At 45.2% G+C, this 25,325-nt stretch overlaps 5 protein-coding genes and 4 non-coding genes across 16 annotated transcripts; 4 read left to right on the top strand and 5 right to left on the bottom strand.

The window, feature by feature from the left end:
* Window positions 1–1,087: 1,087 nt before the first annotated feature.
* gtpbp2a (GTP binding protein 2a) lies at window positions 1,088–9,518 on the top strand. The gene is made up of 12 exons (XM_076141742.1): window positions 1,088–1,460; window positions 3,112–3,138; window positions 3,595–3,779; window positions 3,886–3,994; window positions 4,088–4,285; window positions 4,388–4,562; window positions 7,520–7,739; window positions 7,837–7,972; window positions 8,062–8,120; window positions 8,204–8,375; window positions 8,485–8,649; window positions 8,739–9,518. Exons 1-12 carry the CDS (start codon window positions 1,293–1,295, stop codon window positions 8,898–8,900), a joined length of 1,776 nt encoding a protein of 591 aa, XP_075997857.1. The 5' UTR covers window positions 1,088–1,292; the 3' UTR covers window positions 8,901–9,518.
* On the bottom strand, window positions 4,932–5,014 carry trnal-cag (transfer RNA leucine (anticodon CAG)). Its single transcript has one exon. It is a non-coding gene; the product is annotated as a tRNA-Leu (tRNA).
* trnal-cag (transfer RNA leucine (anticodon CAG)) lies at window positions 5,391–5,473 on the bottom strand. Its single transcript has one exon. It is a non-coding gene; the product is annotated as a tRNA-Leu (tRNA).
* Window positions 5,947–6,029, bottom strand: trnal-cag (transfer RNA leucine (anticodon CAG)). The gene has a single exon. It is a non-coding gene; the product is annotated as a tRNA-Leu (tRNA).
* On the bottom strand, window positions 6,385–6,467 carry trnal-cag (transfer RNA leucine (anticodon CAG)). Its single transcript has one exon. It is a non-coding gene; the product is annotated as a tRNA-Leu (tRNA).
* Window positions 9,519–11,525: 2,007 nt separating the features above from the next.
* polh (polymerase (DNA directed), eta) lies at window positions 11,526–14,896 on the bottom strand. The gene is made up of 10 exons (XM_076141731.1): window positions 14,637–14,896; window positions 14,343–14,477; window positions 14,031–14,263; window positions 13,775–13,941; window positions 13,575–13,678; window positions 13,367–13,486; window positions 13,132–13,255; window positions 12,985–13,050; window positions 12,733–12,902; window positions 11,526–12,638 (listed from the first exon to the last, which is right to left on the bottom strand). Exons 1-10 carry the CDS (start codon window positions 14,771–14,773, stop codon window positions 11,693–11,695), a joined length of 2,202 nt encoding a protein of 733 aa, XP_075997846.1. The 5' UTR covers window positions 14,774–14,896; the 3' UTR covers window positions 11,526–11,692.
* Window positions 14,897–15,595: 699 nt separating this feature from the next.
* Window positions 15,596–18,548, top strand: LOC142991626 (polymeric immunoglobulin receptor-like). Of its 2 annotated transcripts, none has more exons than XM_076141697.1 (10): window positions 15,596–15,669; window positions 15,891–16,241; window positions 16,372–16,695; window positions 17,025–17,136; window positions 17,233–17,324; window positions 17,407–17,480; window positions 17,849–17,917; window positions 18,015–18,080; window positions 18,194–18,272; window positions 18,396–18,548. In XM_076141697.1, the coding sequence occupies exons 1-9, from the start codon at window positions 15,624–15,626 to the stop codon at window positions 18,248–18,250; spliced, it is 1,191 nt and encodes a 396-aa protein (XP_075997812.1). In that variant the 5' UTR covers window positions 15,596–15,623; the 3' UTR covers window positions 18,251–18,272; window positions 18,396–18,548. The 2 variants fall into 2 exon arrangements, with proteins under 2 accessions (XP_075997812.1, XP_075997813.1); XM_076141698.1 differs by having other exon boundaries at window positions 17,407–17,432.
* A 234-nt stretch (window positions 18,549–18,782) lies between these two features.
* Window positions 18,783–21,693, top strand: LOC142991627 (uncharacterized). 5 transcript variants are annotated; one of them, XR_012960982.1, is made up of 9 exons: window positions 18,783–18,855; window positions 19,183–19,500; window positions 19,591–19,893; window positions 19,982–20,077; window positions 20,159–20,193; window positions 20,336–20,410; window positions 20,526–20,550; window positions 21,330–21,408; window positions 21,531–21,693. XR_012960982.1 is itself a non-coding variant. In XM_076141699.1 (9 exons), the coding sequence occupies exons 1-8, from the start codon at window positions 18,810–18,812 to the stop codon at window positions 21,384–21,386; spliced, it is 969 nt and encodes a 322-aa protein (XP_075997814.1). In that variant the 5' UTR covers window positions 18,783–18,809; the 3' UTR covers window positions 21,387–21,408; window positions 21,531–21,693. The 5 variants fall into 5 exon arrangements, 3 of the variants coding, with proteins under 3 accessions (XP_075997814.1, XP_075997816.1, XP_075997815.1); XM_076141699.1 differs by having other exon boundaries at window positions 20,526–20,564; XM_076141701.1 differs by having other exon boundaries at window positions 19,982–20,034; window positions 20,526–20,564.
* A 376-nt stretch (window positions 21,694–22,069) lies between these two features.
* Window positions 22,070–24,653, top strand: LOC142991628 (polymeric immunoglobulin receptor-like). 3 transcript variants are annotated; one of them, XM_076141702.1, is made up of 8 exons: window positions 22,070–22,161; window positions 22,402–22,719; window positions 22,810–23,115; window positions 23,204–23,249; window positions 23,420–23,514; window positions 23,596–23,630; window positions 23,793–23,867; window positions 23,979–24,653. In XM_076141702.1, the coding sequence occupies exons 1-8, from the start codon at window positions 22,116–22,118 to the stop codon at window positions 24,039–24,041; spliced, it is 984 nt and encodes a 327-aa protein (XP_075997817.1). In that variant the 5' UTR covers window positions 22,070–22,115; the 3' UTR covers window positions 24,042–24,653. The 3 variants fall into 3 exon arrangements, with proteins under 3 accessions (XP_075997817.1, XP_075997818.1, XP_075997819.1); XM_076141703.1 differs by having other exon boundaries at window positions 23,420–23,471; XM_076141704.1 differs by lacking the exon at window positions 22,402–22,719.
* The last annotated feature ends 672 nt before the right edge of the window (window positions 24,654–25,325 follow it).

A 25,325-nucleotide genomic window follows, 5' to 3' on the forward strand; every position in this document is an offset into this window, starting at 1 on the left:
TGGCTGCCTTCGTCTCAGATCTCACTCTCTTTGCAGGAACAGTCACAGTTTATGGTGGAACAGAATTGTAGTTCCTTCATGCACACATCGACAGGGCATTAAGTGTATTTAATAAATGATTCATTGCACTTGTAGAAAAAGGGATAGCATTGGTTGATTATACTCTGCCAAGGACATGGACCTTATAACTAAATAAATGAAGACAACTTTAGTTTGGAGTCTTTGTAAAGGTCCCCAGACATTTGTGGTTTTTAAAACCTTGAGTAGAAGAGTCATGCTATACTAAACAAACACCTGATGGCACTGTATTCAAAGAAGAAGAAGTAGAAGAGGTCTTCAATGTGTTACGTGAAGTCCCACCATTCTGAATGTGATTTAGTGATTTATTCATTTATTTTACTATGATTTGCATGGGGAAGAAGGTCATCAGTCATCAGTGAGCATGCTGGAGAGGAAACATCTTAGCAATGCAGGGTTAGGCATGTTATGAAAGCAATGTCATTTGTGGAAGAAATAATAACACAACAGCCTTGTCTCATTTGAATGATCTTTGCCCATAAATGTTATTGTTAATCTTGTGGTTGATTCAAATGATGAAATGTGCAATCATTTCATATTTACAAATCAATGACTCACAAATCAGTGTGATGATGAGAAAATTAAAAAATACTTTCAAATTATATGACTTTACAGCGACTTAATAGACACTTGATGTCATCAAACTAACAAAGTGATGTCATCCAAACTAACAAGCTAAAGTGTATATCATAGAGTTCATGAAGTACAAAGACTCTTACAGTGACTCGTGTTGACATCAATTTGATACTTTATATCAGTTTCTAAATGAGTGTTTAGTGGATTGTAGGTGTAACCTCTGTTCGTTTCCTTTTTAGTCTGATGCAAAGAACTGGCAATCTGTGCGTTTGTTACTAGTCAGATCTTCGATAGCTAGGAGGACGGGGTTTATAAACTACAACCACGTTAGCCGGGCGAATATAAGCACCGCTCCCCGAGGCAGTCCCGGTGAACAAATCACACACAAGCCCGCTGTGTCCGGCGTATGACGTGCATCCACCGTAAACTCAAAAACGATACTGGGACGTTAGTGTTGTTATTGTCCGGTTCGAGAGTTGGGGGCTGTCGGTGTTTTGTTTTGGGGGACTGTAAATGACTTATAACCCGACATTTACTCTGTAACACAACCGCCTACACGCCTGTGTTGATGTTTAATTTAATATTTTAGTGTCATATTTATCCGGGAAGTGATAATATTGATCCCAAAGTAGTCGGTGATGGATTCGCGGGTATCTGAGTTATTTGGACCAGGAAGTGGACAGAGCTCTGGACCTGGACACGGGGTCCCCCCTAAAAAGGCTTGTGCAAAGACTAACAAGAAGGGAAAGGTCCGGTCGCCTCGCAACTTCAAACCAAGCAATAACACCCCGTATCTACCCCCAGAGGTAAGCCGGGAAGGGCACGCATATCTGCCGCTAGTATGAGCAACATTCGTCCCGCCAGCATTGTTTGCGAAGCCGGGAATGAAATAATTGTGTGTGTGTGTTTGTGGAGGAGATTGGGGGGAGGGGTGCCTGTGTATGTGTGATGCTAAACAACCCAGCTAGCCGTGTGTATTGCATTCACCGGTGTTGTATTGTAACGAGTGACCGCGTTATCTTGTGACCTCAGCCTGAAAGCGCCGGCAGTCGCTCGTGATGCCAAATGTCGAAAACGAGAATATTAATGTGAATGTTTTCTGTGTATTCGCGTCTTTATTTCGTGCTATTTATTGTTTCAAAGGGAATCACCAGTATTTACACTGGTATCTTGATATATTGGGTCATGTTTGACCACAAAATGTTAAAAGCAGGAAGAGATTGTTCAGCTGTCCGCGCTGATGCCTGCTTGTTTGTTTTCACTAAACTAAAAATCTCAAATATAGATTTTGTCAGATGGGTTTATACGATCCAGTCGTGATCGCAAAAAGAGGTGTTTGCGAGGATGATGAAATGACGTGCAGCGGTGAAGTCATCAGTTAACAGGGCCACTTGTTGTTCCGTTACACCGTGTATCCCAACATGAAGTTAAACCGGCTACCAGTGACACGTAGTCAGTAACATTTGTCAGAGAGGAAAGTAAATGAGAAGTTTAGACGCAGGTTGCACGCGCACTTTGACCTTATTAAGTTTGTAGGTCAGATGTGTACATTTAGCTCGATTAGCTCATAATATTAACACCGCGCCAAAATAAAAATGGCTAATTGAGTCACTGGTTGTGGATGATCAGCTGTGTTTGTAAATACAGCAGAGTAGGCGTGTGTGTGTGTGTGTCTGTGTATTTTTGTTTTACAATTATGTGCATCCTATTTTGGTATTAAAAGAGAACAAGAAGGAAGTATTACAGGTTTATTCTCAGCGATAAACATCATAAAGTATTATAATGTTATTACACACAGACCACACATTCCCCTGATCACTTCCCTTTTCAGTATAAAGCAGCATAGGCGTAAATGTGATGTATGTTCATGTTTGTACCGGTCATTTTATGTTGTATTTATTGTAAATGTAACTTATTTTAGTAAAAAAATTATATATATGACATTTATTATTATTATTAATAATAATAGTAAGACATTTTCTCTCCCAGTCATATTTCTATACATACAGGTATTTCCTCTAATAACAGTATTCTTGCATTTGCTCGGTGGCCGCTGGGACAAGTCTCAACATGTTTTGTGGTTGCAGTTTCATCTGATCCACCAGCATGTACTGTGTGTAACCTTACCAGACCACCTGTACTAGAAGTGTAGCTGTAGCATAATGACAGCAGCAGTAGTTGTACACATGTAAGACATTTACCCAAGCATGTTGAATTTTACACTTTTTTGGTGTGTGTGTGTGTGTGTGTGTGTGTATAGCCCTCAGTCACTGCCTATTCACATGCTGCTGTGCTGCCCATTCAGTCAGATTGCTTTTCTTTGTGTCATTTGACAAATCAATGGCCTTTTGTCTCACTTTGGTACAGTCTGACAGCTGTTGTTCTCTCTCTCTCTCTCTCTGCCTCTCTCTCTCCCTCTCCCCCCCCCCCCCCCCCCCCCCTCTCTCGCTCACTTAGGCTGAAGAGGGAAATATAGAGTACAAGGTAAGCAAAAGAGCTGTCACTTGAGAGGGCTTCTGTGTTTAAAAAGTGGGGGTTTATTCTGTCAAAATGGACTTGGTTGCTTTAATTTACACCAAACAATGAAGACTTCATCGGTAGCTTCTGTCGGTCGCAGTCACAGTAGCTTGTCTTTATTCATTCATCCATTTTCCATTTGTGTCTATCATCAAATGCAAGTGTAACATGTAAGTGCAGCCAATGTGGTTTACTACTGAAAACCAACACCACAGTGGATTAGCAGGAGCATGTTTAGCATGGCGCTGACAGCTGCTTCCTCACCACATCAACAGTTTTTGGTTTTCCATGTAAGTCCTACAGTCGTCATGTATGAGAGCTATTCACAGTGATTTGTATCTCCTGGCTAGACTCAATCAAACCGCACGTATTACCACAGTAGCGTGGTCCGGCACTGATTTCTGAGGTTCCTCTCTTGACTAGCTGAAGCTGGTGAATCCCACGCAATACCGCTTCGAGCACCTGGCAACGCAAATGAAATGGCGTCTGCAGGAGGGCCGAGGAGAAGCCGTCTATCAAATTGGCGTGGAGGACAACGGCATGCTGGTGGGACTGCCGGAGGAAGACATGAGGGCGTCGCTAAAGACTCTGCACAGGCTGGCGGAGAAGTAAGGGCCTGAAGTCTCTCTTCATCCGTTTCTTTGGCCCTTAAATCGCCAGCGTCTCTGTGTTTCTCCTAAGTTTACCCACAATAACCTGCTTCCTCTCTGACAGAGTGGGAGCTGACATCGCTGTTCTCAGACAGCGAGAGGTTGAGTACGACTCTGAGGTTCCTCATAAGATTGCCGAGGTTCTCATTCGCAAGGTCCCCGATGACCAACAGGTAAGTCAGGCCTCTTGTGAAGCTACGTGGCCAGTTGTACGTATCTGTAAACCGCACACTGTTTCATCCTCATTGCACGTTTTCTCCCCGCAGTTCCTCGACCTGCGAGTCGCCGTGTTGGGTAATGTGGACTCGGGCAAGTCCACTCTGCTGGGTGTCTTAACGCAGGGCGAGCTGGACAACGGGCGGGGACGAGCGAGACTCAACCTTTTCAGGCATCTACACGAGATCCAGACCGGACGGACGTCGAGCATCAGCTTCGAGATCCTCGGCTTCAACAGCAAAGGAGAAGTGAGAGAAGATTAAATGGATTCAGTTTGAGCTGTCGGGGTACATTTCTCATAAATACTAGCTCAGGTGGAACATATAACCTCTTGTTTCTTCCCTCTCTAGGTTGTGAATTACAGCGAGTCTCGGACAGCGGAGCAGATTTGCGAGAACGCCTCGAAAATGATCACGTTCATCGACCTGGCTGGACACCACAAGTACCTGAAGACCACCATCTTCGGCCTTACGAGCTACTGCCCCGATTTCGCGATGCTGGTCGTCAGCGCAAACACGGGCATGGGTAAGAGGTTTCTCCAGACACTTTTTGTGTGTGTGTGTGTGTCTGCCCAGGTGCTCATTGTTTCTGCACACCACCTCCACAGAGTCGTAGGAGCAGCAGTGGCGTAGACACTCTGCAAACATGTGATATGTGGGCTTATGTAACAGACCACCCTCCCTATCCTTAGACCCTCCCCTCTGACGTCCACTACTAGTCCCAGAATAACACAAATACCTTCCATCCATGACAGACTAAGTGGCTGACTTTGCAGAAAGGACACTCCGCCCAGTTGCTAGTCTGACACGTTGGGCAGGTTTAAGACCTCTGCGTCAGAACTCTGGTATTGCTTTAGTTTATTGAACGCTTGTGGGAATCAGTGTAAAAGGTTTTTGTCAGAAGTGGGATTCGGACCCACGCCTCCATAGGAGACTGCGACCTGAACGCAGCGCCTTAGACCGCTCGGCCATCCTGACTTACATGTCAAGGGTGAGTCTTTGGCACTAGTGGTGTTGGGCTCTGGCAGCGACTGTTCACATCCCAACCACTTGTGTTACGGCGTCTCTTCTTCTGCTGCTTCAGAAACACTTGGATACTGTGTTACAACATCAATTGCACCGTCAGACATTATGGTAAAATTCCTGGTGCGCAATTTGAGAAGGCTACCAGGTCCAAGTCTCTGTTTCCGAATATGCATCGCTCGGCTTCCTCAGTGAGCCCAGCAACAACAAACAAGATGATAGCAGAGCAAATATAAGAATGGTTCCTAGTGTCTGTTGGACTGTAGAGAACAGGAGGGTTTGCTTTGCTGCGATCAGACAGGAGTGCGTGAAGTCACTGATAAAATGTTCCTGTCAGAAGTGGGATTCGAACCCACGCCTCCAGAGGAGACTGCGACCTGAACGCAGCGCCTTAGACCGCTCGGCCATCCTGACATATTTTGGAAGTAAGCACTGCGTCACATAATGATGACCCCCAGACCCAGACCCAGACCCAGACCCAGACCCAGACCCAGACCCAGACCCACACCCAGACCCAGACCCAGACCCAGCGTGTGTATTGGGAGGAGGGATCTGTGGCAGCTAGAGCCAGCGGCCTCAGATAAGACCCCCTGCTGTTAATAGAACCTGACCTTCTGTTTATAGAATCTCCTCTTTCCACTTTGCTTTTGGAGCTGCACCCATAAATAAGACGGCTTTGATGAGAGCGCTGCACTTCTCCTTCCTCTGTGAAAAAGGTTGAGGGAACGCAGAGTGGTGGTCGCACAGTGGTTGTTGTTACAAGTCTCACCGCTCTGGACATTTGCCTCAGTAGTCGCCACTGTCCAGTTTGCTACTTTCACTTTGAAGTTGCTATTGTCCAACATTGCAGCAGCTCTTGGTTTCCTGCTACCGGCCAAAAATGTAGCTGTCAGAAGTGGGATTCGAACCCACGCCTCCAGAGGAGACTGCGACCTGAACGCAGCGCCTTAGACCGCTCGGCCATCCTGACAAGTTGTCTTGTACATCAGACCTGCTACGTCAGGGAGCCAGTGGCCTCAGACAAGACCCCCCTTAAAAGCTCCTGACCTTTTGTTTACAGAATCTCCTTTTTCTGCTTGGCTTTGAAAGCTGCACCTATAAATGCCCGGAGTGTTTGCAGTTTTCATTCCTCTGTGAAAATTGGTAGTTATCACTTCAAATGTCAGCCTCGGGCCTTTCTGGTGTGGTTATTTATGATCACATTCACTGCTGTCGGCACTGAAGGCTCGGAAATGCTGACATCCCAGTTTGCCCCCTTTTACGTTGATGTTGCTACGGTGAAGCCCTACCACAGTATTAAGTTAACGAGTCCTTCAAAATGATGCTGTCAGAAGTGGGATTCGAACCCACGCCTCCAGAGGAGACTGCGACCTGAACGCAGCGCCTTAGACCGCTCGGCCATCCTGACATGTACACGGATGTGTTACAGTTAGGAACGCTCGCTCTGCCTCAAAGTACAGCTGCTCAACTGTAAGGTCGCCCTGTAAAGACGAGGTGAGGAATGGGGTCAGGATTGAGGCTCGCCCACGTCAAAGGCGGACAGGGGAGACGCCGACGGCAACCGGAGAGCTCGGGGTTTAAATTATGAAACACAGTAACAGATCTGTGTAACGCAACGCTCTGGTCTCAGTCTGGGTCGGGCGTAAAGCCAGAGCAAAAGCCGGAGGAACTTTGATTGTGACGCTGCACATAACCCCCCCCCCCCCCCCCCCCCCCCCCTCTGACCTCAGTGGAAGGTCCCACACTGTGTTTACATCTGCCAGCTGGGACAACAATCCACCCATCAGCTGATGTCTATTTTGGTTCTCTGTCTTCCCGCCATGATCGGATCGGACTTACAGAGTGAGTTGAGGACGAATTCTGAACTGAGACATAACCGACATAACACGACTCTGCGTCTCACGTGCATCAGTTTGTTTACATACAAACACAGTCAGCCTGCTGTGACCTTTGTGAGAGGTCACCTGACAGCAAGGCATTAGTGACATACTCACCTGGATGTGGTTGAACATGTTCGCTGAACTTAGCAGCCTTATCTTCTTCATATGACATAAGGAGTGAATACATCATGGAGGAACTTTCCTGCTGTTATCGGTTGTGTAATTACTCTCGTGACCTTCAGACTCATTAAGTTTCAGCTGACAGATAAGCACAGGCGACCTCTGGACCGATGTCATCTCCGTGTCGCCGTCCAGTGTTTGCTGCTCAGTGAAATCCGAGCTGCTGCACGCTGAGTAACACAGGAACACGCCCGGACTTGTCCTACATTTAACACGCCAAGAGATACCGTCAAGCACAGTTCTTCACATTACATGCCCGATTCGTTTTTTGTATCCCTAATGATCAAATTACATACTTAAAGCAAACATTGTGTTGGTTAAAAAGACACGTAAAAACCGTCACGTACTCCTCCTAGTTTGTTGAACCTAATCCCCGTCCTCCCCTGTCCTCCTTCCACAGCTGGTACGACGCGAGAGCACCTGGGCCTGGCCATGGCCCTGAAGGTGCCCACCTTCATCGTGGTCAGCAAGGTGGACCTGTGCACACGGCCCACGGTGGAGCGCACGGTGCGGCAGCTGGAGCGAGTCCTGAAGCAGCCGGGCTGCAACAAGGTGCCCATGATCGTGAGCAACACGGACGACGCCGTCATGGCAGCGCAGCAGTTCGCTCAGTCGCCCAAGTAAGGACCAAGGAAATCAACAACTACTTGAAAGTGAAGAGTTTTACACCGCCATCAGACTCATAATAATGGAATTTCTTCTCCTTTTGCCAATTAGCATCACGCCGATCTTCACCTTGTCCAGTGTGTCTGGAGAGAGTCTGGACCTGCTCAAGGTCTTCTTCAACATCATCCCTCCCCTCAGCAACAGTAAGGAGCAGGAGGAGCTCATGCAGCAGCTGACTGAGTTCCAGGTAGAACGAAGACGCTCAGACGACGCAATCTCAATCTCATGCAACGCTTACTTTGATTGTACCTGACCCCACTGTGTTTCCTGTTACAGGTGGACGAGATCTACACAGTCCCTGAAGTGGGGACAGTTGTGGGAGGAACTCTGTACAGGTGAGTCTAGGTCTCCAGTCTGCATGTTGAGGGGGGAGAAGTTGCATGGCCTCTTTAATATTAATGGTGTTTTTGCTGCACAGTGGTATTTGCCGTGAGGGGGACGACCTCGTGGTCGGGCCCACAGACTCGGGTCTGTTCCACAAGCTGACCGTTGGCAGCATCCAGAGGAACCGCTCGGCGTGCCGGGTGCTCAGGGCCGGCCAGGCAGCGACCCTCGCCCTGGGAAACTTCGACCGCTCGCTGCTACGCAAGGTCAGACATTCGTCGGTGACGTTCTTTCAACTCTGCCAGTGAGCGTCCTTATAACTCATCTAACAGGCAGGTGTGTGTGTGGGTGTGTGTGTGTGTGTGTGTTCCTCAGGGCATGGTGATGGTGAGTCCAGAGATGGATCCCACCGTGTGCTGGACGTTCGAGGCTGAGATTGTGCTGCTCTTCATTGCAAAGACCTTCCACAAGGGCTTCCAGGTCACGGTACACGTCGGTAACGTCAGACAGACCTCTATCGTTGAAGCCGTGTACGGCAAGGTCAGCCCCCCTCTGAAAGTCAACCGAAACGCCACGAGTCAGGTCTTCTGGATCTTTTCTAAACTGCTTTGATCTTTGTTTGACCGCAGGATGAGCTGAGGACGGGGGAGAAGGCGGTGGTGCGCTTCAAGTTCATCAAGCACCCGGAGTACCTGAAGGTCGGCGCCAAGCTGCTCTTCAGGCAGGGCGTGACCAAAGGCATCGGCCACGTCACCAAACTGCAGCTCGGCCCAGAAGAATCACCAGAGTAAACTGTCTCACCCTAAGATCCAGTCGCTTCAGGCAGGATCGTCTTTTTCGCAAACAACCTGCTGCGTTTTTCCAAAGGTCGCCTAAGTTCTGTCACCTTTCTCCAAAGCCTTGCTGTCACCAAACGTCTCTGTTCGCTCGTTCGAGCCCTCGTGTTGCTTTTTTTAACGGTGCTGATCAGAGGAAATCCCTCAACTGACCTCTGTGACATGTTCACTTAGCAACATCTACCAAAGTGATACTGATTGTCTGGAACCCGCGCAGTCGCCGCGGCGCTCAGATCAACAAATAACAACAAGGACGCGCCAACACGGACGCCCACGTTTTTAGTGCTGCTGACACATTTCACACACAGATGCAGTCGCACAACGCGGTGACATGTTGCACACACAGACGCACTGATTTAGGCTTCGGCCAACAGTTGTTTACAAACTCAGAAGTTGCAAGTATGAGAATGTCGGACATCAGGGTGTGGCCAGTGTCTTTGCTGTGTGTGTGTGTGTGCGTGTGTGTGTCTGTCTGTGTGTGTGTGACCAGCTTTACTGCCTCTGGTCCTGTTGTATGTTAACACTCTATAAGCTTATCCTTTCCTTAGTGACTGGGACTGAGTTCAGTGAAGCTATCGCAAAAAAATGTCTGCTCTTCCTTGGAGGCTGAGGCGGCGTGGCGTCGATGTAAAGGCACTTTATGAAGGTGAAGGAGAGCACAGCCAGGTATGCAAAGTAAGAACTGACCCTGTTTCTGTGTGTGTGCGTGTGTGGACCTGCCGGGATAACTCCATCAGTTTATTGGTTCACTCATAATGACCTCTGGATGGTGCTGTGAGACGGTTTTTGCGGTCTCACTTCCTGTCTTTTAAGTGCTTTAGTTACTCAGGTCTGTTGATTTGGTGTCAGACAGTATTTCACTCTGGCAGTTTGTGCAGCAGAGAGTTCTGTCGGCGCTTTGAGGCATGTTAAAGACGAGGTTCGTCCCAAAGAGCCGTGCTCGTTAATGCACGGTGTGTGTGTGTGTGTGTGTGTGTGAGAGTGAAGCCGCCTCCTGATGCAGGTTTACATCATCTATTATGAGCTGCTTGATGTCATCTGGAGTCACTGACGCCTCTGAACCCGGAGGAGGTTTAACCCTCAGTGCCTAACTGAACTGCCACGGGAGCAAACTTCATCACACGCCGAAGTTCTCCTCCTGAGTAAATCGATGGAAGTTGGTGCTACTCTTTCAAATCCCTTTTTTGGCGGGGAATTAGTAAATGAATGTTGACGGCTCACCTGCCGTCGGCCTTATCGCCCGTCTGACGTCACTGCATGTCCACCAGAAGAGTATGAAAGGGATCTGCTGTCTGACAACAAGACCATCGGAATGTTTTGTTACGCCCATGTTGTCGTCATAGAGAGTTTAAATAACATTCAACCAAAATATTTTATAGCCTTTTTCAATGTGTTCTATCAGGTGCTCAGACTTTGTTTTTCCTCCCATTTTGGATTTTTAATATTTGCATTTTTTCCTGCTGTTGGAACACCAACACACAACTTTATGAGCTGTTTTTATTTTCACTGAAAGTTTCAATATTTAATCATGTTTAGGTGAAATGCAATATCTATATTTATGTACGGATCCATTTTGTGTATCACAGTGTACATTAATAAAGTTTTATTATCTCTGTTACAGCCGTGTGTTTTTGCTTTTTGCGTTCGCTCGTAACACTTAAGTTGCTCCACTTCCTTCACAGTGTCATCAGCCGTCAGCTGTTTGTCTGCAGGTTGCCGTGACAGCAGGCCGTAGCCGCCTTGCCCCGCCCTTCTCCAGCTGATGCAGGTGGTTAGAAACCTCCAGATTTTTGCATGACCAGTCACGCAATACAAAAGAGATGACACGGCAGAAATCACGTAATCAAAACAACACGCCTCAGGATTATGGTGCAACTTGTTTCAACTTGAGGGTAATCGAGTCAAAGGTCAGACAAGGTCATGACCTCGATGTCATGAACTTATTTGACCTTAATAGTTCCAAATGTGGAGTTGGTGATGTGTTTATAATTCAACTTAATTAGTCCTCAATTAATTCACATTATAGAAAATTTCCTCTGTAAGTCACAGGTCCATCTGTCAGTCACACGTCCATCTGTCAGTCACGTCCATCTGTATGTCCATCTTTCCTCCCTATCAGCAGAAGGACATGGTGTCTGTGTTGGACAGATTAGCTTCGGCCTCTTCGCACTTCGACTGCAATGTACACACAAACACTGAGCAGCTGGTTTCACTTCAGTTGCATCAGTGTGTTTTGAATTGTCAAGTACGATCTCTTTGTATTTGGCAGCATTTCAAATATATAAACTCTGTAATCTTAGAAAAATTATATCTTAAAGTATTAAAACACAAAATAATAAAAGGATTTCTCAGCCAAAATCCACATTTACTCCTGTAACCCAAACATCCACATAGAAGTGAACAGGATCTCCTGCTGCCCTCAAATCCAACTTCCTCGAACTTCTTGTAATCTGTTTGTAATAGTGCCATCTAGTGGTTGATCAGAGTACTGCAACACGGGCGTTCACCTTGTTCTCATAATTTATAAAACTTTAATCTTATACAAATTTATCAAAATGCAGATTCTTACAGCAGTGGGTTCATTCTGCATTTTGATAAATAATAAAAAAACGAATAAGACTTCAATCTTCACAATCTATGACATTATGGCTTTTCTTCCGTCCAGCAAATACATCAACAAATCATAGATGATTTATATGAAACGTTCCAATACTTTGTACTCATAGATTTGCTTTGGTTTGCGGGTCTTAGTTCCTCTTGAAAAAGCCATCCAGAGTTCCCTTGCTGCCCCCCTGGGCGCGCTGCCGTTTGGCCTGCGGCCCCGTCTGGCCTCTGGTCTTGGTCTTCCCCCTGGAGGACTGGGCCGTTACAGGGGCCGCAGAGGGGGCGGAGGAAGAGGATGAGGCGTTGGCCGAACTCCCAGGTGAAGAGAATGAGTTCTGAAGGTCGAGAGCAAAGTGGTAGTCGTTGTGCTCGGGCATTTCCCAGGCCAGCACCTCCTGGCTGCAGCGCTCACAGGTGATCAGGTCTTCAGGGTTCACACTCTGGGGATGTTTAGATGAATCAGGAGGCATAAAGGAGGCAGAGAGAGAAGAATCTAAAGCTGAGAGGCGAGTTTCCTCCGGAGCCACGTCCGGTTGATCCCTCCACTCCTCAGGTATCGTCGGGTGAGGTGTCGACTCCGAGATCTGTCTCGGGGGCAAACCTGACCCAATATTACCTTGGTCTTTTGGGGGGTCTTCCACTTTGACAGGCTCGGGTTTATGTCCTGTGTCAGGTTTGTTCGGGTTGGAGGTGGAAGCCTGCGAGCTTCTTTCAACACTCTTCTTGTGGAAGAAAGAGGAGATGGCAGCAGGGGGGCTGAAGGAAGCTCCTGCAGCAGAGGGAGAACAAAGCCTGGAGGAGGAGACGGTAGACGGGGGGTCGCTCTTCTCTTCATCCTCATCCACGTCTGCTGTGACCCTCTGCTTCTGTTTCTCTGCGGCTTTTTGAAAGAATGACTGAATGGATCCAGGCTGTTTGCTCGCGGGGCCGTGTTTCCCCTGTGAGGGCGACTGGCTGGAGGCCTGAGTGGAGGAGGAGAGAGTCTGTGATGAGGCCGCGTCGCCGCTGAAGAAGCCAGCGATTCCTCCGGCTGACGGCGCGTCTGTAAACTTGCTGGCCGAGAGGTGCAGCAGGGTGAGGGGTGGACTCCTGGGGACGGAGACAGACACACAACACTGTACTTCACACAGGACACATTCAGCCGCTGCCTTCAAATATTTAACAGTATAATCACTCCGATTACCAGGACTCCTGATGGTTTCCTGCTGTGTTGAGACTCTTGATGATAGCAAAGCTGTCACCGGACATCTTGTCCGCTTCGTAGCGCACTAAAGCACAGCAGCGGGAGAAGCTCTGACGTTTGTCGCCGAGCTGGCAAACGCCGACGGTCAGCGACTTCGCCACACGGCCATTCTGCAGGATAGAGATGAGTTTGTTTGTTTGTTTAGAGAGCACAGAGTGAGAGAGAGTAAGAGAACAGGCTGATTCCACTCACCACATCCCTGTCCTTTGTCAGTCTTTCCTCCAGCTCCAGGGCCAGCTGATGCAGCCAGTACTGCACCTACACAGACGCCATTCAGAGGAACACGTTACAGAACACAACACTGTGAAGGTGAGAGGAGGGACAGAGAGGGAGGCGTACCTGCTGCTTTGTAGCCAGAGACGTCTTCCCAGGGAAGTTCTTACTGCAGCCTATGGACTTGGGAAGCTGTCTGGGTTTCACGGCTTCGAAGTCGATTCCCCGACACAAGTCGTACAACCACTGGCTACAAAGAAGGGGAGGGGGAGCCCACAGTGAATGCAGGCAGTAAAAATAATAAATGGCTGCTGTCTGTCACCTTACAGGAGCTTTGACTCTCATCTCCGTCCCGTCTTACCTAGTTTTCTCTCCAAACTGCTGCCCCAGCTGAGCCTGAGAGAAGCCAGTCAGCTCTCCCATGTTCTTGATCCCAAGCGTGTCGGTGATGGAGGCCCCCAGCTTTCCCCCCAGGTTACGGCTGTGTGAGAGGAAGAAACCAGAACAGAATGACGACAGCAGCTTAACCCTTCTGTCAGAGTGAAACAGCTGAAATAAAAGCTGCTCACATCTTACTGACGGGCAGGGAGTTGAAAAGTTCTGCCACAGAGTCCAAAGGTAAAACCGTTTGCCGGTTCGGTTTGTTCAAACCACAGGCGAGTTTGGCCAGGACCTGAAACAGAAGAAAGTACCACCCTGATGAAGATGAAGATTAAGATGAAGATGACCCCCTTCTGAAGTATCGTGCAACCACTTTCTCACACTCCACCTTGTTGTGCGATATTCCTGCCGAACAGCGGAAGCCTGTGTGTTCCTCCACGGCCGCTCTCATGTTCTCCACAATCAGCGCCCCCACAGCCAGCTGCACCTCTGCAGAGCTCTGTTCTCCCTGCTGAGCATCCAGCCACTGCTGCAGACCTCTGGACCGCTGCTCCTCTGGGGGACAAACATGTCAGTGCTGTGAGGAGGAAGGCTCATCAAGCAAAATCAGCAAAGGCGTTGGTATCTCGACATTCTGTGCCGACCTTTATCCAGGTCAGCTTGTCCTGTAGAGGCCTGGTCCTCTGAAGGATCCAGAGGAAAGCCCTGGACGTAGGTGGCCTTGAGTAGGTGCGGCTCTATGCGTTTGTCAGACGCGTCCTTCAGCCTCTCCTGGACCGCGGCCGTCAGATCCATGTAGGCCTCGTCGATGCTGGCCCTCTCGATCACGGCGAAGCGGGACATCACCTCGATCACCTCCACGCTGGCCTCCCTGTAGCTGCACACAGGGCCGGGTTCTGTTATTGAGCTTCTAAAGCACAAAAGACACGCAGGTTCATTCCACCGCAGGCTCTTACTGCGTCAGGTCCGCCTTGCCGTGGGACTCCCGCACACGAGCCACCTGGAGGTCCGGGCACAGCTTCTTGGCATCGTCTACCCACATGTTCCTAGTGACGCCGTGGGCCCGGGCCTCGTAGCTCACAGCGATGATCCTGACAGGGGATGAGGTCAAAGGGGAAGCATAAAAGGAAATAGATCTTATGTTCTACATCTTACCCATGGAGCCTCCTGGGACATACAGGTTTGTGAGTACGGCTCCGTGTGTGTGTGTGTGTGTGTGTGTGTGTGTGTTTGTGTGTTTGTGTCCTCACCCGCCTCCTTTCCACGTCTTGTACTGGGCCACTACGCAGGGAAGGTTCTTCAGAGCCGGATTCAGCCTCTGCTCCACCTGCACGTAGAAACAGTCCATGTCCACAAGCGCCACCACCCGCTCCTTTCCGTACTGCATCACTGATCGGAATCAGTCGTTGATCGTTATTGGCGTACGATCGATTGCAGCAAACATTTAAAAAATCAACAATAACACGAAAACAACTCGCGCCGGATCAAAACACGCTCGCGCCGCCTTTGTTTTTCCGCGCGTCAGCCCGTGATGTAGGTCGCGTCATCAGAAGTCGACGGTGATGAGCTCAGCAGACCAATCACAGCGCTCCTGCCGCTCACTCTGTAAATACGATGAACGACATAATTATTGTAAAACGTTAACGCTTTTTCTCTTAACTAAAATATATGACGTTAGTTTAATGCAGTATACGTTCTCTCATTTACTTGACTGATTGACTGACCCAGTTTTAATTAAAATAAAAACGTATAGGTCCGTACGTTAGCACGTTTTAGATTAATAAGATGTTAGCTCGCAATTGTTTGACTGTTGGAGTGAAATACATGACAAAAGTACTACACAATTGCCTTAGTTAATAGTACAAAATGTGTAATAATATGTGTGAGCTTATAAACACAAGGGTTAATCACATGATTCGAAAGTGGATTTATGAGCTTATTTCAGATAAATCAAATGAAAATCCAATAAATAATGCAGAAAATGCAATACATTTTTGCACTGTAAATTCCATCCAAAAAGAAATGTCATTTCAATGTCATTCATTTAGCCATAAACAAATACAGATTGAACTTAAACTTGCAATTGGTTCTGTAAATAAGGTTCTTTTATCAAACCCATAAATCACTAAGACCTAAAGACCCACACCAGAAACACTGGCACAGATAAAGGAGGAAGTGAATCAGATACAAACTCACAGGAAGAGACACATTTACCTCTCACATCAAGTGATGCAGACATGACTCCAACATCTGTATGTTTTATTTTACTCTGTGGTCTCATTGGTAAGTTCCGGCTTCCTTAAAAACATTCATATTATCTTATTTGCATAAATGGCATTAAGTATTATGACTATATGATGACAAAGATGCTGAACATTTTGAAGCACTAACCACGAACGCTGACCTAGAGAAACCTTTACTTACTGATCTGTTGATGAGCTGTTGTGGTTTTTGCAGAAACCTTTACTTACTGATCTGTTGACAAGCTGTTGTGGTTTTTGCAGGAATTCACAGTGAGGACAGACATGTGAGAAAAATAGAAGCGAATGCGGGGGACTCCATCTCTGTGCCGTGTCTCTATGAGCCTCAGTACAGAGACCATGTGAAATACTTGTGTCAAGGTCCTCTTTGGGATTTCTGCGTGTACACAGCTAAGACCAGCGGAGTACACAACGTTGAGACAAACAGAGGAATATCGGGGGAGATTTCAATCTCTGACGACAGACACAACAGAATCTTCACTGTGATCTTTCACCATCTGAGGCAGGGACACCATGGTGCTCGTTTCTGGTGCGTTGTGGAGATTGATGAAGGGCTGGATGTCAAACAGCAGTTTGATCTTTCAGTCGCCCAATGTAAGCGGGTCTTAAATGTGTGAAATTATAACCATTCCTAGTGGGAAAACCGATGTAAGAAAATCTCTTTATGTCTCTGTCTCTCTCATCACTCAACAACTAAATTTTTCCTCATCCTTTGCCTGACAAGACACCGGCACCGGCAACCTTTATGTGGACCAACAGAAGGTTGTGGGATATAAAGGAAAGAGTTTGACCATCATGTGCTACTGTCAGCGGCATAACATAATGGAGTGGTGCAGACTGGGAAGTTCCTGCATGAGCACAGATACAGGAAGGATGGATGGAACGAGCATAACCGTCCTCCGTACTGGTTTCAAGGTGACTATCAGGGGGCTGAAGCTGGAGAGCAGTGGGTGGTACTGGTGTGGCAGAGGAGACCTACAGATGCCCATCCACATCACTGTTTATGCACCAGCGCCGACTACAACAACCACAAAGAGCCCCAGCACCAGTAAGAGTTACACGTTACACTAATAATGATTTGCTATAACAAACCCAAGCCAATAAGTGGAAAGAGGCAGAGTGTTCAGGCTGAAGGGTGAAATGTGGAAGAAAGAAGCAGGCAGCAGTCAAAATACATTTATTACTTTCCTACTTCTTCTACTTTGACCCTGTGGACAGGAATAGAAACATGTGTCAGTGGAAAAGAAAGGAAATAAGCAAAGAGACAGTAAGGGTTAAATAAAGAACACAGAAAAGCAAAAAGGAAGTAAAACGTAATAATAAAAAATAGTAAAAGGGAAAGAGAGCTGCTATTCACATGAGTTTACTTCATCTTAGCCACAGGACAGAAGTGGCCATCAGTTCCCGCCTCTGATCCGTCAGCAGTTCAAACCACAAACTCCATGGACGTGATGGGAGATGGAGGCGGCCTGCAAGACGTAAAACAGGGGTCAGTGCTCCTCGCATTCAAATGTGGGATCGCAATATTCTGATCCTCTTACCTCTAACCACATGGCCTGTTTCCTGTTTCTTGATCTCCTGCTAGTTCCTTCATGTTGATCATCGTCATGGCCCCCTTGATTGGGCTCTTGTTGGTCATAAGCGCCACTCTCTTTGGCTGCTGGAAGCTCAGACGCAGTGAGTTTGTAATGTTAATCTGCCTGAACATCATCATTACCTTCATTGTACAACATTTTGTTGAGTACATTTTGTGTTTCAGGTGAGGCCAGGCGTGAGGTCACCGAGGTAAACACACAGCACTCGAGCACTTTCCAGTGGAGGGTTTCTCCACAGGTATGAAGCTTTTGGGTTCATTTAAGCAGCTCAGCTTAGGCCAACAAGTTCATGTGACAAATGCACAAAAAACTCCTCATTTTAGAGATCTAGACCAGGTTTGTTTGTTTGTGCGTCTGACCTTTGACGACAGTAAATGTGCTCTGCTGCAGACGGGTTTGGCAAGCAAATACTGTCCTATTCAAGCGTTTCCTGAGGAAACATAGCAGGAAATAAGTCGACGATAATACACTCGCATAGCAAACACTGGCAGGCCAAGCGGAAATTAGTTCAACACGTAAAAATAGCCTCATAGTATCTTAGCGTCATCATCCTACTTTAATACTGCCACTTTCAAATGAATATGCCTCATTCTCTTCATCACGTAGGTCTGTCAAACTGATGACATGCTGTACAGTAATGTCTTGTATAGGAAGCACGCAGCTGTCTCAAAGCAGGTAAAGCACACAAGGGAGGGGCATTTTATAAATCCACCAAAAAACAGGAAGCATGTATGTTTGTCCACTTTGATCATACAAAACATCTGTCTCTCAGAGCGAGACACCTGACGACTGTGTGACATACAGTGCTGTGGTAGTGAAGGACGGGGCGCGTTGGAAGGTATGCGATTGGGTTTTATAATTTTTCCAGTAAATATTGAAAGTTTCTGACTGATATCATTTACCATTTTGACTCCAATCATTTCATTTTCTGTGTTTCACATTTCTCTCTAGGCTGAACCGGCAGAGAACTGTGATGGTGTGATTTACAGCAGAGTGGCTCCACACTAGAGATGCTACAAGATTAATGCTGGTAAAAACGAACTGTAGGACTTTAGATCAAGACGCAGACAGCAGCATTTTGGTCTGATTTTCTACATTCAGACCCTGAAGCTGAGGGCAGAATGTGATGAATTTCTTATTGTTTATTTTACAGGTTACAGGTTTACAGGATGGATTGAGGAATTGAGAGTCCATATCAATGGACCAAATGAAATAGGTGGTGTGGAGGCCTCGTGTACGTGCAGTTTAACACTCACACCCTCACCTACAGGAGCAGAAATTCAAGTTATCGTCCAGCTCATTGCATTCCCAATAAAGTATTCATTCAAATCTGTTTTACTCTGCCTCTGTCTCCATGGTGAACTGCTGTCTTATCAGAGCTCTACGGTCCATTTTTTGTTGCCATTGTGTTGTCAGATATTATGCTGAATTTGTAGATTCGCAAGTTATAAAAAAAAAAAGAGGAAGAATGTTACAGTAAGACAGAGAGTAACTGCATAAAAGGGATACAATGAGGAAGAACAAACCCAGTCAGTAATTCTGTCTCCACTCACTCAATCACATTCACATGGCTTCCTGTCTCGGTATCTTCTTCTTCTTCGCTGGACTCACAGGTGAGTAACAAGGATCATTTAGCATTTTTAATCATAATGTTTAAATCACCTCTGTAACAGTGACACTTTAAATACACTCCTGTCATGTTTGATCTGCACTTTTGCACTATATTGTACTGTATATGTTCTTATTATGACTTTATTCTCCTCGATCACACTTGGGGGAACAGTGTTATGAACTGCATACAAAATATTTTCGAATAATTGCGTAACTCTGACTGTTGAATACAGCTGTGTATAGTATTTCTGATCACCACTCGGGCTGCTTTTCAAAGAGGTAATCATAATCTGAAGGAGTAAAATGGTTATTGGTGGTTATTGTTGCAGGTATTTACAGCGTATTTACCATCCGTAAAGTACCAGTGAAGGCCAGGGGTTCCATCACAATCCCGTGTCTTTACGATTCGAGCTACAGAGACCACGTGAAATACCTGTGTGCAGGAGATTCCTGGCGTTCCTGTGTTTATGAAGTACTGACAAAAAAGCCGGACAGCTCAGGAAAGTTTTCAATCTCCGATGACCGTGCAAAAAACATCTTCACCGTGACGATTAAAGATCTGAAGGTTGATGACTCCTATTTCTGGTGTATCGTGGAGCGCAATGGAGCGGATGCGGGCGAGCAGTTTCAGTTGTCAGTCACTGAAAGTAGGATCCCTGAAGTCTTTGCAACTCTTTTCAACTTCAACAATATTATGCCAAATGTAGTTCTTGTTGACATTTGTCTGTTCCCTTTAGATGCTCCCACACTGTCTGTGTCTGATCAGGAGGTAAATGGATCTAATGGGCAGAGCGTTACCATTGGCTGTCACCACACATCTGGAGTCGTGCAGTGGTGCAAGCTGGGCAGTTCCTGTGTCAAGGAACAATCGGGATCGATAGGGGAAGCAAGAGTGAAAATTGATGCAAGTGTCCCCGGCGTTTCCATGGTGACGATGAGTGGACTGGTGCCCAACAGTAGTGACTGGTACGGGTGTGACACGGGAGACCTGCAGGTGCCCGTCCGTGTAAATATGAAGGAGAAAGTCCAACGAACGACAAGTAATATTACAAGAAAGTGCTATGAAGATGTTTTATTGTCAATTATTGTCATTCATTACTCAGCTAATCAGCCTGTTTTACGCTCTAGCACCACAGGTTACAACCAGTCTCCTCATCCCTCTGGGCTTGTTGACCTTCCTGGTAATGGCAACGTATCTCATTTGGTATATTTTGAAGAGATGCAGTGAGTCTACACTCAACCTCAACTTGTTATTGCCATTTGTCACATTGAGAAATTTTAATGAGACTTTTGCCTGTATTTTAGAGCAGAGCCAAGAGGAATCCAGAGACACCACAAGGGTGAGATGGGCTCAATGGCTTCACTATGTAGCAATATTGTTGTGTCACAATAGAAGTAGATGCAGACTGCACTCTCACTCACACACTCACTCACTCACTCACTGCCATAATGTGTCACGTCTGTCCCTCCTTCTTTGTTCAGGGATCAGATGCTGGCTGTGACGATGGTGTCACATATTCCACTCTTGTCAATAACAAACCTCAGACCATGCATGAGGTAAATACTAATAAATTAGATTTTGTTGAGTAACAGGATCTTGTCAAACCTCATAGACTTTGCGTAATTTGTCTGTTCATTCCTCCTTCCACATTGTCATTCTTTTCTCCAACAGACTAAAGCTAAAGAAGATGAAGATGGTATGTACAGCACAGTATGTACCGTTCTACATAAATGATCTATCTATCTATCTATCTATCTATCTATCTATCTATCTATCTATCTATCTATCTATCTATCTATCTATCTATCTATCTATCTATCTATCTATCTATCTATCTATCTATCTATCTATCTATCTATCTATCTATCTATCTATCTATCTTGCGTGTGATGGGGAGAGAAGTGAGACATGTGGTCTGTGTCCTCAGTGTAATGTTTTAACTTTTATGAGTGCTATAAATAGTCAAACTGGTTAGAGTAACATCATCTGGTTTGGGACATTCTAACACCTGCTGCCACTCTGAGGAACAGAGTAAGTGACTGCCTTTATTATTCTAAAGTTTAGTCACGTTAAAGCTTATATTGCAGATTTATATTTATCCTGATTTGCGAGAAGCTGAGCCTAGAGTCATCAGCTGTAAGAGAGACACGCTCAGGAACTGTGGTAATACTGAAATGAACGTGACACTTCTCCTTCTTCTACTCAAAGGTTATTGGCAGTTCACAAACCGTAAAATAAATGTCACTTTACGGAACTTTAATGAAGTTATGTAAAATCATTGACATTTTAAGACCTAAAATTCTGATTATTGGATTTGAGACTTTTTAAGATTGTGTTATTATCAGATGGGGCGCGATGAAAGGTATGTGATTGGGTTTTATAGTTTTTCCAGTAAATATTGAAAGTTCCTGACTGGTATCATTTGCCATTTTGACTCCAATTATTTCATTTTCTGTGTTTCACATTTCTCTCTAGGCTGAACCGGCAGAGAACTGTGATGGTGTGATCTACAACATTATGGCTCCACACTAGAGATGCTACAAGATAAATGCTGGTAAAAACGAACTGTAGGACTTTAGATCAAGACGCAGACAGCAGCATTTTGGTCTGATTTTCTACATTCAGACCCTGAAGCTGAGGGCAGAATGTGATGGATTCTTATTGTTTATTTTACAGGTTCAGGATGGATTGAGGAATTGAGAGTCCATATCAATGGACCAAATGAAATAGGTGGTGTGGAGGCCTCGTGTACGTGCAGTTTAACACTCACACCCTCACCTACAGGAGCAGTAATTCAAGTTATCTTCCAGCTCATTTCATTCCCAATAAAGTATTCATTCAAATCTGTCTCACTCTGCCTCTGTCTCCATGGTGAACGGCTGTCTTATCAGAGCTTTACTGTCCTTTTTTTGTTGCCATTGTGTTGTCATATTATGCAGAATTTGTAGATTTGCGCTGAGTCATTTGGACACTTAAGCTTACAATGAGGCACAAATACAAATATCTAAGTTATAAGACAAAACTATTGCTGTTTTTGTGTAAGTGAATGCAGGAAATAGACACAGAGATGGAGATTGTGCTATGATTATCATAAAGGTAAAGTGACAAAGCATTTTTGCGTATTTGCTTCCTGATTTTGGCCACGTAATACAAACTAAAGAGGAAGAATGTTAAGGCAGAGAGTAACTGCATGAAAGTGAGACAATAAGGAAGAACAAACCCAGTCAGTAATTCTGTCTCCACTCACTCACTCACATTCACATGGCTTCCTGTCTCGGTATCTTCTTCTTCGTCGCTGGACTCACAGGTCAGTAACAAGGATCATTTAGCATTTTTAATCATGTTCTGATTATGACTTTATTCTCCTCGATCACACTTGGGGGAACAGTGTGATGAACTGCATACTAGATATTTTCGAACGATTAAATAACTCTGACTCTGTTGACTACAGCTGTGTATAGTATATCTAATAACCACTCAGGTTGCCTTTTATAGAGGTAATCATAATCTGAAGGAGTAAAATGGTTATTGGTGGTTATTGTTGCAGGTATTTACAGCGTATTTACCATCCGTAAAGTACCAGTGAAGGCCAGGGGTTCCATCACAATCCCGTGTCTTTACGATTCGAGCTACAGAGACCACGTGAAATACCTGTGTGCAGGAGATTCCTGGCATTCCTGTGTTTATAAAGTACGGACAAACAAGCCGGACAGCTCAGGAAAGTTTTCAATCTCCGATGACCGTGCAAAAAGCATCTTCACCGTGACGATTAACGATCTGAAGGTTCATGACTCCTATTTCTGGTGTATCGTGGAGCGCAATGGAGCGGATGCGGGCGAGCAGTTTCAGTTGTCAGTCACTGAAAGTAGGATCCCTGAAGTCTTTGCAACTCTTTTCAACTTCAACAATATTATGCCAAATGTAGTTCTTGTTGACATTTGTCTGTTCCCTTTAGATGCTCCCACACTGTCTGTGTCTGATCAGGAGGTAAATGGATCTAATGGGCAGAGCGTAACCATTGGCTGTCACCACACATCTGGAGTCGTGCAGTGGTGCAAGCTGGGCAGTTCCTGTGTCAAGGAACAATCGGGATTGATAGGGGAAGCAAGAGTGAAAATTAATGCAAGCGACCACGGCGTTTCCATGGTGATGATGAGTGGACTGGTGCCCAACAGTAGTGACTGGTACTGGTGTGACACGGGAGACCTGCAGGTGCCAGTCCGTGTAAATATGAAGGAAAAAGTCCAACCAACGACTCCAAGTAATATTACAAGAAAGTGCTATGAAGATGTTTTATTGTCAATTATTGTCATTCATTACTCAGCTAATCAGCCTGTTTTACGCTCTAGCACCACAGGTTACGACCAGCGGACCTGCCACAGATGGACATGGGAGGTCAGTAGCTTCAACCATTAACATATTTGAATGAAGTTGCACATTTAGTTGTCGATTTAAAGATACATTTGTACAGAGATGAATGACACATTTTAGACAATGCTGTGGCAGAGTTTTCTATTTCTTTGGATTCAATTCCATGTTCTGTGCTTTTAAATGTTTCGCTGCAGTCGCGTTTCCTTAGACAGTATCCTCATCCTTCTGGGCTTGTTGACCTTCCTGGTAATGGCAACGTTTCTCATTTGGTATATTTTGAAGAGATGCAGTGAGTCTACACTCAACCTCAACTTGTTATTGCCATTTGTCACATTGAGAAATTTTAACGAGACTTTTGCCTGTATTTTAGAGCAGAGCCAAGAGGAATCCAGAGACACCACAAGGGTGAGATGGGCTCAATGGCTTCACTATGTAGCAATATTGTTGTGTCACAATAGAAGTAGATGCAGACTGCACTCACACTCACTCACTCACTCACCCACTCACTCACTCTCCCACTCTCTCACTGCCATTATGTGTCACGTCTGTCCCTCCTTCTTTGTTCAGGGATCAGATGCTGGCTGTGACGATGGTGTCACATATTCCACTGTTGTCATTAAAAAACCTCAAACCATTGATGAGGTAAATACTAACAAATTTGCTTTTGTTGAGTAACTGTTTCCAAACCTCATAGACTTTGCGTAATTTGTCTGTTCATTCCTCCTTCCACATTGTCATTCTTTTCTCCAACAGACTAAAGCTAAAGCAGATGAAGATGTTATGTACAGCACAGTGGCTCCGTACCGCTCTACATAAATGATCCATCAATCTATCTATCTATCTATCTATCTATCTATCTATCTATCTATCTATCTATCTATCTATCTATCTATCTATCTATCTACCTGTCTATCTATCTATCTAACGTGTGATGGGGAGAGAAGTGAGACATGTGGTCTGTGTCCTCAGTGTAATGTTTTAACTTTTATGAGTGCTATAAATAGTCAAACTGGTTAGAGTAACATCATCTGGTTTGGGACATTCTAACACATGCTGCCACTCTGAGGAACAGAGTAAGTGACTGCCTTTATTATTCTAAAGTTTAGTCACGTTAAAGCTTATATTGCTGATTTATATTTATCTTGATTTGCGAGAAGCTGAGCCTAGAGTCATCAGCTGTAAGAGAGACACGCTCAGGAACTGTGGTAATACTGAAATGAACGTGACACTTCTCCTTCTTCTACTCAAAGGTTATTGGCAGTTCGCAAACCATAACCTAAATGTAACTTTACACAACTTTAAGTTGTTTAACTTGACGTTACGTAAAATCGTTGACATTGTACAGTAAGACCTTAAATTCAGATTATTGTTTTTGAGACTTTTTAAGGTTGTATTATTGTCAGATGGTGAATAAATAATTGGAGTAGATCTTTGTCTTTAGTTTTGTTTATTCTGAGAAGGAATAACACTTGAGAAGGTCGTGAGATGCTGAGCAGAACAGACAAAGAACAGAAGGAGACAGTAGAAGGTATGGGGCAGCCAGTAACACAGAGGAACGGGTCTCTGCAGTATCAAGTCTGTGATAACATTTGTACAAAGGAAATATCTGGATGAGAACATTGGTTACACAAATGTACAAATGCTTCATAAATTGCAAGAGTACAACAGTGCTGTAAATTTCCATTATTCAAGGAACAGCTTGGCAATGTGTTTGTTGCGTCTCTCAATAAAGTTCTTTTGACTCCTTCAAGCCGTTTGTAAACACAGGTGCAAATTCCTAAATTTCCACACACACACACACACCGCGGGGAAGGATGAGCATCATTAGTATTCTAAACCGTGATATCTGAAAAATTTGAAATGCGTGAGAGATTTAATTTAGGAAAAGAAAGTCTACTATTACAACTACAAAGAGAAAAATGATTTCGCTATTGCAGATTTAATAATTCCATATATAACAATGCGTGAGATTCACAATTATGTTTTTTTTTTATTATTTTTATTATTATTATTATTATTATTATTATTATTATTATTATTATTTTCCAATAACAGATTTGCGACAGTGACATAATAACCAACAAGAACTAAAACACAAAA

This window comes from Genypterus blacodes, unplaced genomic scaffold, assembly GCF_046128005.1.
Source record: "Genypterus blacodes isolate CSIRO-AG114 ecotype Tasmania unplaced genomic scaffold, CSIRO-AGI_Gbla_v1 ptg000020l_1, whole genome shotgun sequence".
NCBI lineage: Eukaryota > Metazoa > Chordata > Actinopteri > Ophidiiformes > Ophidiidae > Genypterus > Genypterus blacodes.

Coding starts and splice junctions, on each gene's coding strand:
- gtpbp2a (XM_076141742.1), top strand. CDS start 1,293: ATGGATTCGCGGGTATCTGAGTTATTTGGACCAGGAAGTGGACAGAGC. Junction 3,995..4,087: donor AGGTCCCCGATGACCAACAG/GTAAGTCAGGCC, acceptor TTCTCCCCGCAG/TTCCTCGACCTGCGAGTCGC. Junction 7,973..8,061: donor AGCAGCTGACTGAGTTCCAG/GTAGAACGAAGA, acceptor TTCCTGTTACAG/GTGGACGAGATCTACACAGT.
- polh (XM_076141731.1), bottom strand. CDS start 14,773: ATGCAGTACGGAAAGGAGCGGGTGGTGGCGCTTGTGGACATGGACTGT. Junction 14,264..14,342: donor GGCAAGGCGGACCTGACGCA/GTAAGAGCCTGC, acceptor CCCTGTGTGCAG/CTACAGGGAGGCCAGCGTGG. Junction 13,942..14,030: donor ACAAGCTGACCTGGATAAAG/GTCGGCACAGAA, acceptor TTTGTCCCCCAG/AGGAGCAGCGGTCCAGAGGT.
- LOC142991626 (XM_076141697.1), top strand. CDS start 15,624: ATGACTCCAACATCTGTATGTTTTATTTTACTCTGTGGTCTCATTG. Junction 17,137..17,232: donor CTGCAAGACGTAAAACAGGG/GTCAGTGCTCCT, acceptor ATCTCCTGCTAG/TTCCTTCATGTTGATCATCG. Junction 17,481..17,848: donor AGTGGAGGGTTTCTCCACAG/GTATGAAGCTTT, acceptor TTCATCACGTAG/GTCTGTCAAACTGATGACAT.
- LOC142991627 (XM_076141699.1), top strand. CDS start 18,810: ATGGCTTCCTGTCTCGGTATCTTCTTCTTCTTCGCTGGACTCACAG. Junction 19,501..19,590: donor TCAGTTGTCAGTCACTGAAA/GTAGGATCCCTG, acceptor TGTTCCCTTTAG/ATGCTCCCACACTGTCTGTG. Junction 20,565..21,329: donor AAGATGGTATGTACAGCACA/GTATGTACCGTT, acceptor ATTTCTCTCTAG/GCTGAACCGGCAGAGAACTG.
- LOC142991628 (XM_076141702.1), top strand. CDS start 22,116: ATGGCTTCCTGTCTCGGTATCTTCTTCTTCGTCGCTGGACTCACAG. Junction 23,250..23,419: donor GCCACAGATGGACATGGGAG/GTCAGTAGCTTC, acceptor GTTTCGCTGCAG/TCGCGTTTCCTTAGACAGTA. Junction 23,515..23,595: donor GTATATTTTGAAGAGATGCA/GTGAGTCTACAC, acceptor CCTGTATTTTAG/AGCAGAGCCAAGAGGAATCC.